Source organism: Coffea arabica, chromosome 2c (assembly GCF_036785885.1).
Source record: "Coffea arabica cultivar ET-39 chromosome 2c, Coffea Arabica ET-39 HiFi, whole genome shotgun sequence".
NCBI classification, from domain to species: Eukaryota; Viridiplantae; Streptophyta; class Magnoliopsida; order Gentianales; family Rubiaceae; genus Coffea; species Coffea arabica.
This window is the reverse complement of record NC_092312.1, coordinates 66,599,449-66,609,909: the sequence shown is the minus strand read 5'-3', so window position 1 is coordinate 66,609,909 and position 10,461 is coordinate 66,599,449. Positions and strand designations below refer to the sequence as shown.

Sequence of the window (10,461 nt, the reverse complement as noted above, 5' to 3'; positions counted from 1 at the left end):
TTTCACGCACACACGTACATATATATATTTATATATTCTCATAATATAAACTAAAATTATAATAAATTTGGAGGACCAGTTTTATTTTACACAAATATTTATATAATTTAAAATTTTTAAAACTTGGGGAGGAGGGCTATGACCTCCATTAGCCCCCATTGGTTCCATTATTGATTTCAACAGCATCTTAATTTCAAACCTGTGAGATTACAAAGAAAAAAAATAACTAATCACAAAGCGAATCCCACTCCATAGTGATCCCAATGAAATATTTTAAAAAGATTCAGCAAGTTCACTTCAAAAAAATACAAGTCTTGCTGAACTTTTTTTGTAGTACGAATTCTTCAAAATTCAATAGAATTAATTAAACCACCAATATTAATTTTCATACTAAAAGTTGATTGGTGTAAAAAATATTTGCACCTTTGTACAAGATTATCAAATCGAATGCATAATATTGGTAAGTATTTCATTTTAAAATCAAATAAAACATGCAATTACATTTATTTCTATCCAAATATCATTCATTTTCTAATATAAATTATTATTATCATTTTAGGATTCATCTTTCGCAAAAACACAATTCTTGAATGATTTACAGTTTTTGTCATATTTTGAACTATTGTTAGTCAAATCTTAAATTTTAATTATGTTGGTATAATTTTTTTAACTTTTTTCAAATTAAAATGGTATAATCTTTTAATTTATTTTAATAATGTAAGCACCGTGCGTAGTATGGATATTCACACTAGTTGTCCTTGTATGACCGAGCCTGAGAGTTTGAGCATGTTTTGGTTGAATGTTATAATTCAAAATTTGGGGTTTGGAGGGAATAGGTTATATCCATTGTAATCAAAATTCAAACAAATGTGGGAATAAGCCTGGTTGTCACAACGAACTATATAAAGTGAATTTTTTTATTTATTTGCATAATGCTACCTTATTTTTACATGCATCAGAATGGATTGATTACAAGTTGCATTTGCTTGCCTTTTGCTAGAATTTTGGCTAATTAACAAATTATACTAATTGTAGAAAAGTAAGTTTGTAATCATTTTCAATTTTTAAAAAGTTTGAAAGTTTGGATAACAATAACAACAAATCTTCCTAGTTACATGTAGAATATCACTTGTTTCTATATCACAATTTTTATAGTTTAACACCTATGAATATAATAAGATAAAATTATTATTTTATAATACGATAAAATTTTATTATTTTCTAAGGTTATGTGAAAGGTCAAAATATTTTTCACAGAATATTTTAAAATATATAAGTACAAAAGAATATTAAATTATACATATAATCATATATTATACAAGTATGTTACGAGTACTTACTAACTAATGTACTAAATTTTAATCAGTTATAAAATATTTTATTCTTATTTCAAATAAGCTTCCTAGTATTGATTTGGTATAAGCCATAAAGGATTCAGTGATTTGAGTCAGCTACTTCTGTGTTAATTTTGACTGTGGTTAACAAACTCAATGATTTAGTCCGTCTACTTTAGGTTAGTGGGAAAATGGGTCGCAGTTGGCTGGAATAAAATTGTAATAAACCCGTTTTTCAATAAAAAAAATGAACTTTTTATGACTTTCCTTCATTATAAGAATAGAGTACCCATTTTCCTAAAAAAAATTATTTATCGGATAAAATAAAAATAAACCCATTTTTCAATAAAATCCTAACTCTTTATGCCTTTCCTCTATTATAAGAACCGTGTACCCATTTTGTCATAAATAAATTTATTTATCGGATAAAAAAATTATTTATCGAAAATATAAAAATGAACCCGTTTCTCAATAAAATATCAGCTCTTTATGGCTTTACTCCCTTATAAGAAAAGAGTATCCATTTTGCCATAAATAAATTTATTTATCGAATAAAATAAAAATAAACTCTTTTTTCAATAAAAATCAGTTCTTTATGACTTTCTTCCATTATAAGAATATAGTACCCATTTTTCAAAAAAAAATATTATTTATCGAATAAAATAAAAATGAACCCGTTTTTCAATAAAATATCAACTCTTTATAGTTTTCCTCTATTATAAGAACAAAGCACCCATTTTTTCATAAATAAATTTATTTATCGAATGAAAAAAATATATTTTAATAAAACATCAATTTTTTATGGCTTTCCTCCATTTACTACAACAAAAAAGGGTATTAGCGACAACAACTTTAGCAAGAAGTAGAAAACTTGACGCTATTAAGAGGCTTATAGCAAGGAAAAGGACAATGCCTCACCAAAAATTGGCGCCATCACATACTCTGCGAGGGCAAAGACTTTTCTCGTTTAAAATTCTCACCAAAATGAGTGCGGGAAAGCTTCCCTCCAAATACTGATTCTAGTGGGTCAAAGTTTATGTTATTGGTGAGAAATTATGGGTGCTCTTTTGTGAAAATTTCAAAATTTTGCTCCATTCCAATATTTAGCAGAGCCCCGCATTGAAAATTTTTTAACTATTCCCGGCACAGCACTTGTTAAGCGCAGCACCACATGAATTCCAAACCTTCCATACTTGCAAGGCTACTTTCCCAAATATATTGTTCTCAATCAGAGCCCTCGAAAGTTCAATCGCAACCTCCCCTGCACCTTTCTCCTTCTATCTCTCTTTCCCTCTCTATCAATTTTCAGTTTCCCGTAGACATATGGTTCCCCTCTTCCTCTCTAGCATCCAGATCTGAATTTATACAATCATGAACACACTTTAAAGACCCTTCCGATGCAATGGCAGACTTCAAGGAAAAGCGATGGTGTAGGTTTTTTAATGTGTTATTTTAGAAAATGGGTCCGTGATCCCGATTTTGTTAGGAATTGTTGGGGTATGTAGATTGTTAATTTTGATTGCCAAGCTTTCATTTGAGCGATCAGCTTCTAAAAGGTCAGAGAGGCTGTTGAGTCTTGTATTTGGGGTTCTTGGGTTTTTCTGGGGCCTCGCGATTGTTTTGGAGATGGTTCCCGGTTGGGGTCTTGATTTTGATTTTGAATCGTTGGACGGATTTGGGAAGTTCTTTATTGCTGTTCTAATGGGCTGCATTGTGGGTCTCTTTTACATCCCAGCTACGAGGAATGCTCGTGCCTTTTGGTTTGGAACTGATCAGATTCGTTTTAATTTGTCCATAATTTCCTGTGGATGGTTTGGAAGAATGCTTCTTTACATCCCAGCCGACATCTTTGCTAATACGTTTATTCAATTGTTCGTTCATCAATGAATTGATCCACAAAAGGGGGGGGTTGGGTGGGTCATGGGTGGGTGTCTTGTTTTTGGTTCGGATGATATGCTAGCTACTATAACATTGGCTAATATATTAGCAAAAGATTGGAACTTTTTGTCATTTGTTGTAGATGTTCCGGTATGAAATTGCTTTTCTGGATTTTGGGTTTCCTTTGTTCTGATTTCTTGTGTGAATGGTGATCTAATACAGGTGCCGCAGCAGCAACTATTAGCCCCATTGAAAATGAAACTCCTCTAAAGAAGTTGACGGATGGGTTGTTAAATGTAGCCTCCCCGGAGGACCGCAAAGAGGCAGCTGCTTTTGATATCAATAGAGATAAATCCACCGTCAGCATCACTGTAGTTGGTGCCTCAGGAGACCTTGCCAAGAAGAAGATATTTCCTGCACTTTTTTGCACTTTACTATGAGGGTTGCCTCCCTGAGGTCTTCATCTTATTTATCCTGTTTCCACTTAGTTTGACTTGCACAAATCGTGTTGGCCCAATTTCCACATGCTTTTGTTCCGCTGAATAAGTAAATATTTATTTCTTTTCATTGCAGCATTTCACTGTTTTTGGTTATGCTCGGAGTAAGATGACGGATGCTGAACTTAGAACCATGGTTAGCAAAACTCTTACTTGCAGGATAGATAAGAGGTGGTCTTTGCTTTGTTCTCCTTGGTTTTATGTGCTTAATGTTACCTGTCGATGCTATTGTTACTCCTGCCACAAAGCATGTTGTTTCCAGGTGCCATTTGTGGTAGTTTTGAACTTGTGCTTATGCAGTTGACTAAAACTTTCTTGCATAACTTTCTCCTTTGTAGAGAAAACTGTGGTGAAAAGATGGAAGAGTTCCTAAACAGGTGTTTTTACCACTGTGGTCAGTATGACTCCCAGGAACATTTTGGAGAACTTGATAAGAAACTCAAGGAACAGGAGGTAATTAACGTTTGCAGACTTCAGCTGTTTAGCATCTGTTAATTTTTGCTTGCCTCATGTTTGTACTAAAAAGCTAATCTAAGGCAGGACCAAACTTTCTAGGTATTGTGACATATTGAAGTCAGAGCCTTTTCTGGTTTTATCATGTGACGTGGAGTGTGTTTTTGTAACTTGATGAAGTCATGCATACAATTTTACAATTACGAGGTTCATTTGATTTGAATATGAGACAACCTTAGAATTACAGCATCTCCACTTTTGCTTGTTTATACGGTGAATTGTTGTGTGCGCTTGTCAATCACCTGTGATGGCATCCTAAGAGTAAAAGTTTGATGGAAGGTTCGATCTTGGTGCATATATTGGTAAGAAAATTTGACAAGTAGAATACTTTGGAGTTCTCTGTTGCATTCTTATTAAAATTGGGAATCCTAATTTTATGACTACAGTTGCCACTTAAGTTATATAACTGATAAGTATAATTAGCCAAGTAATGAGCGTCCCTTTTTTTAACTTGTTATGGAGATTAGAGATGAGATTTATTGCTTCTGATTTTGGGCTGTCAATGAAGTTCGGCTAGGTCAAAGTGAAATATGTGTTTCATTTAAAGAGTGATATTCCAACTGTTCCATTGTGCTTTCAAAATTGTTTTTGGTCACTTGATTTTTCTATTAGGATCTCACCAAATTCCAGCCTTGTGATTCGCATTGTTTTTGAAGCTTGAATGTTTCAGAATTGCTTGTGCAGTATCATAGCATATCCCTCTATCTTCCTCACATTTTTTATGATAACTATTTTTTTGTAGGCTGGCAGAGTTTCTAATCGACTTTTCTACTTATCAATTCCACCAAATAATTTTATAGATGCTGTAAAATGTGCGAGCCTCTCTGCATCTGCTGCAAATGGCTGGACTAGGGTCATTGTTGAGAAACCCTTTGGTCGCGATTCTGAATCTTCTGCTGCTTTGACAAAAGCTCTTAAGCAGTATTTAGAGGAGGACCAGATTTTTAGGTGCTTCTCTTTGTACTGGATTTGGTTGTCATCTTTAAATGAATAGCCAATGACAGTTTTTGAGTTGCTTATCTGAACTTGATTTGGTTCAAATGCCTTACCCTTTTGGTAATTCCCCTTCAACAGGAAAATGTTAAAGTAAGGGCTTTGTCTGATCCTTCAGTGCTGAGTTAACCATGATGATTTGTTATCAAAAATTTCAATTGTTTTAACTCTCTTACTTCCACCCTTTTGCAGGACGAGCTGTAGGAAAATACGTGCGAGTGCTGTGGTTGGCCCAACATGCTGCTGCTGCGAAGAACTTTGTTGGCAATTGAGCTCTCGACATTTTTCATTTTTCTTTTGGCTTTTAGCTGTAGAATTGCTGTTTAGGGAAAAAAGATATTGGCTTTTGGCTATTGGCTTTGAGTATCTTTGTGCTTTGTACCGTTGAAAAATGGTTGAAAAAAAAAGTAGCAACTACAGTCACAAAACTGCTTTTGGCAACTTTCTTGCAAGAAAATCATTTAGTTGCATTTGATCGTCTTTGGTAAGGGGTCGATGGTTTCTAATTAAAGAAGTTACTTGTTTATGATAAAATGGGCACTCTTTTCTTATAATGGAAAAAAGTCATAAAGAGTTGATGTTTTATTGAAAAATGAGTTTATTTTTATTTTATACGATAAACAAATTCCTTTTTACTTTCAAAATGGGTACTCTGTTCTTATGATGGAAGAACGTCATAAAGACTTGGTGTTTTATTGAAAAAATGAGTTTATTTTTATTTTATCTGATAAATAAATTTGTTTATGGAAAAATGGGTGCTCTGTTCTTAAAATGGAGGAAAGTCATAAAGAGCCAGTCTTTTATTGAAAAACGGGTTTATTTTTATTTTATCCGATAAATAAATTTATTTATGAAAAAATGGGTACTCTATTCTTATAATGGAGGAAAGTCATAAAGAGCTGGTCTGTTATTAAAAAATAGATTTATTTGTATTTTATCTGATAAATAAATTTATTTATGAGAAAATGGGTACTCTGTTCTTATAATGGAGGAAAATCATAAAGAGCTGGTCTTTTATTAGAAAATAAATTTATTTTTATTTTATTCGATAAATAAATTTAGTTATAAAAAATGGGGTACCCTGTTCCAATAATGGAGGAAAATCATAAAGAGCTGGTCTTTTATGGGAAAGTGATACTTTACACAAAGTGATCGCAATTTGGTTTATGAAATAATCCCAAATAAAAATTTAGAATGAATTTATTTGTTTTGAAAGTTGTATAACGGTCGTTAAAACTCCAGAGATTGGCAAAAAAATTTTGGGGTTGCATAAAGGCAGAGCGAAGAAGGAGAAGAATTGAGCTTTTTGTCCGTTGCAATTGTTCCATTAAAAATGGCTCTATTCGATTTTACCCATTTTTTGTTGGGTAAAATCGTTGGTTCTAACGATCTATTTTTCATTTCCCGTCAATTGTCCTTAATTGGCCAAAATTACGAAACTTTGAGGATGCTATATGTTTGGGGTGAAACTTTGAGGATGAAAAGTGCATTTTTTCCTATAAAATATTTAATCAAATGTTATTTCTTGTCTTAATTTTTGTTATGACTATGTTACATATTTATTAAATAGACATACCTTTATAATTAAAGTTAATATTTGATATTTTAGGATGCCATATATTTAAATAGATGAAAATTATTTTGAATATAACATATTAAAATAATTTTATTTGTCAATCATTTTGGCCCTCCCTCCAAGGAAAAAATCTTGATTTCCTCACTGCTTAGGAAGAAATTGGGGTCTATTGCTAATAAAAGATTGTGAAAATTTACCTTTATATCTTAATTATTTGAAAAAATCTAATGAACAAATTTTGCAAAAAAAAAAAACCTTGTTTCTTACCAACAAATTAAGTAACTAATAAAATCACCTGTAATGTTGTTTTAACATATTTAATTTATGTTAAATACAAATTTTACCAGTTTCTCTTTCGTAAAAATATAAGTATAACACCTTTTCAATTTTAGTTACAAACATTTATTTATTTTACATAAATGTAGTGATTCAGAATAAAATGCCCATAAATAGCTAGTATTTTGTTAATGTAATGCAAAAAATCCATAAAGAGCTGGTATGTTATGGGCGCAATCTTTTTTACTTTCACATATTTAAATTTTATTAAATACAAAATCTACCAGTTTCCCTTTCGTAAAAATATAAGTATAATACTTTTTCAATTTTAATTACAAACATTTATGTATTTTACATAAATATAATGATTCAGAGTAAAATACTCATAAATAGTTAGTATTTTGTTGATGTAATGCAAAAAACTCATAAAGAGCTGGTATGTTATGGGCAAAAACTTTTTACTTTCACATATTTAAAAATTGTTAAATACAAAATTTACTAGTTTCCTTTTTGTAAAAATATTAGTGTAACACTTTTTCAATTTTAGTTACAAACATTTATGTATCTTACATAAATGTAATGATTTAGAGTAAAATGTCCATAAATAACTAGTATTTTGTTGATATAATGCAAACAAAAATTATAAAAAGCAAGTATGTTATGGGCAATTTGTTTTTTACTTTCAAAATCAGTTTATGCTAAATACAGGACAATCAGTTTACCTTTCACAAAAATATTAGTGTAAAAGTTTTTCAATTTTAGTTATAAACATTTATTTATTTTACATAATTGTAATTATTCAGAGTAAAATGCCCATAAATAAATAGTATTTTGTTGATGTAATACCCATAATCGGGAGAATCAATTGGAATCCACTATTCCTCAGTCTTGGACGCTTTATGTAAAGTAGAGATATTTGTATTCAATTAAATATGAAACATGCAACAATCTGTCTTCCCATGAACCCAGTTTCCACAAATGTTAATATTTTACTAATATAACAATTAAAATCAATTTCAATAATTCAAATTTAGTAGGTTAGATAAAAGTTGTTAGAAAAGTGAGAAACCCAAAAAAAAAAAATAACTCAAATTTATTAAAAGTCCAATAACCGTTGGGGTTGTTTTAATAAAGTTAACGGGTTTATTTTTACTCCTTAGGCCATTATATTTATGTTAATTCCATTTCATCCCAATGCATTTTCAGCTTGTGCAGTACGCTACATTTCCAATGTCCAAACCGCGGTTATAGGTCATCACTTCCTTTTCTACAATTATTCCCTTTCGCGTCCGTACTTGTCAGATTGCAACGTGGAGGCTTCTTTGCCATATTTTTTGCTTTCCACACCTGTTTTCTGAAGTTGCGAATGCACTACAGAAATTACCCCTTTAAAGGACCCAAATGCTACATAATATTTTGCCTAGAAAGGAACAGGAAAAGAAAACAAAAGCAAGAGGAAAAGTTTTAGAGGTTGGGAAATGCACAATACGAGTGATAGCAAGAGAGAGAGATGAAGAGAAATGGAGCGGAGAGAAAGTTTGAGAAAGAGGTGTCTGTATCTAACCCTACGTCGCCGATAGAGGATTAGAGGAATGGAGACAAAGTAAAAAATGGAGAGAAGATGAGAGTGGCCTTTGACTCTCTAAATTAGGGCTTGAGTCTGATTTATAAGTAGAAGAGGTCTAATAACTTAAGTTTGTGCAATGTGCTCAAAAAAATGGAAAGGAGGGTCATGTGAGGACAATGAAATTCACACGTAGAACGACGAAACTCTTAGCTCTTTTATTACTTATGTAGAATAATAAAGATACGCATTCAGGTATGTGTTGTAGAAAATGGAGTGAAATTACTGGAGAGGAGCCAAATTTGTGCCAACCCCGCCCTATTAGTTCCCGCCTCACAATTAGTATTACCACATTGGTGCAAACAAAAAAAATAAATGTCTGAATTAGTGCTACCATTGGAGAAGTATAATCAGTGCTAGAGACTTACTTGAAAGAGGTGCTAGGAAGAGAGTAGGGGATGGTCCCACTATAGACATTTGGAGAGGTAGATGGATACTAGATAGAGGAAAAGGAAAGGTATCTACACCAAACTATCAAATTGCCAATTGCAGAATGTGCATGAACTAATACAAAATGGAAAATGGAATGTGGATAAGATAAAGGGTAGTCTGTAGTGAAGAAGACTACAAGAATATTATCAACATCACAGTTAGCCTATGCAATGGAAAAGACAGATTATTATGGCCCTATTGAGCTACAGGAGAGTATACTATCAAAACGGGATATATCGTAGCAAAGGAGATGCAGAAGGAAAAAATGGAAAGGATACAACAAGAAGAGAATCTAAATATGAAGCAAAAGCTCAAACATTTCATATGGAAATGTCTCCACAAAATCATTCTAGTGAATGAGGTGATTAAAAGCAGGACATGAAAAGGTGATGATAAGTGCAGGTGTTGTGGAGAAGGAATAAAGACAATTGAATATATACTTTTCTTCTGTACACATGTTGAGTTATATGGAAAGCTGCTCCAATAAAATGGGATGGAATCTAGGAGTTCAGAAATAACTTTTGACTTTGGTGGAACAGCATTTTGGAAGCCAAGGAAAGACCTAAGGGGAAAGATCATATCATACTGACGGTTAATACGCTACGATGGGTTTGGAAGTCAAGAAACCAAATTCAATTCAACAGCGAAAGGAAATGTTCTGGTATGATAGTTAACAAGGCAATGCATGAATGGATAGAACATCATAAAGCACATCAGGAGGAGGCAGGTGAAGGAAAAGAGAAGAATGAAGATATAAGAGTAGAGATCAAATCGCAACCACCACAGGAGGGCATAATCAAGCTCAACATTGATGCTGCAGTAGACATTAAAAAAAAGGCAAAGCTGGATGGGGAATTCTAGCTAGAATAGCAAATGGAGCAGTCATATGCATTTGGGTGGACCTGATGCCACTGGTTGAAGAAACAAGCGAATGAAGAATGCGCTTATCAAAGCAAAATTAGAAGGTCGGAGGAAGGTGAAAACTCAGTCAGCTTGCAAGGTGGTGGTGGAAAAAATCAATTTGGAGAATACAGATGATCAAAAAATAGGTACAATCCTCTAGGATATCAGAGTGCTTAGGAAAAATCTTATATGAGTGTTAATTGTCCTTTATTAAAATGCAAGGCAACCATGTCAATCACAAGTTGGTAAAATATGCCATAAACCTGCTTAGTGAAGTTGTGCGGAAGGTTACTTCCCTCTTTGGTTAGACAGTCTAGCTTGGAGAAGATGTGCTTTTACAGTTACATATGCATATGTTATTGTTTGGCAAAAAAAAAAGAAAGAAAAGAATTAGTTATTTCCAAAAATACTTAATCTTTACCTGAACCTTAGAAA

At 32.5% G+C, this 10,461-nt stretch overlaps 1 protein-coding gene across 2 annotated transcripts; it reads left to right on the top strand.

The window, feature by feature from the left end:
• Positions 1 to 2,479: 2,479 nt before the first annotated feature.
• On the top strand, positions 2,480 to 5,690 carry LOC140035389 (glucose-6-phosphate 1-dehydrogenase 2, chloroplastic-like). Of its 2 annotated transcripts, XM_072076177.1 has the most exons (6): positions 2,480 to 2,764; positions 3,435 to 3,668; positions 3,786 to 3,880; positions 4,048 to 4,162; positions 4,965 to 5,170; positions 5,408 to 5,690. In XM_072076177.1, exons 3-6 carry the CDS (start codon positions 3,819 to 3,821, stop codon positions 5,601 to 5,603), a joined length of 579 nt encoding a protein of 192 aa, XP_071932278.1. In that variant the 5' UTR covers positions 2,480 to 2,764; positions 3,435 to 3,668; positions 3,786 to 3,818; the 3' UTR covers positions 5,604 to 5,690. The 2 variants fall into 2 exon arrangements, with proteins under 2 accessions (XP_071932278.1, XP_071932280.1); XM_072076179.1 differs by lacking the exon at positions 2,480 to 2,764 and having other exon boundaries at positions 3,262 to 3,668; positions 3,786 to 3,845.
• Positions 5,691 to 10,461: the final 4,771 nt, after the last annotated feature.

Coding starts and splice junctions, on each gene's coding strand:
- LOC140035389 (XM_072076177.1), top strand. CDS start 3,819: ATGACGGATGCTGAACTTAGAACCATGGTTAGCAAAACTCTTACTTGC. Junction 3,881..4,047: donor ACTTGCAGGATAGATAAGAG/GTGGTCTTTGCT, acceptor TCTCCTTTGTAG/AGAAAACTGTGGTGAAAAGA. Junction 4,163..4,964: donor AGAAACTCAAGGAACAGGAG/GTAATTAACGTT, acceptor ATTTTTTTGTAG/GCTGGCAGAGTTTCTAATCG.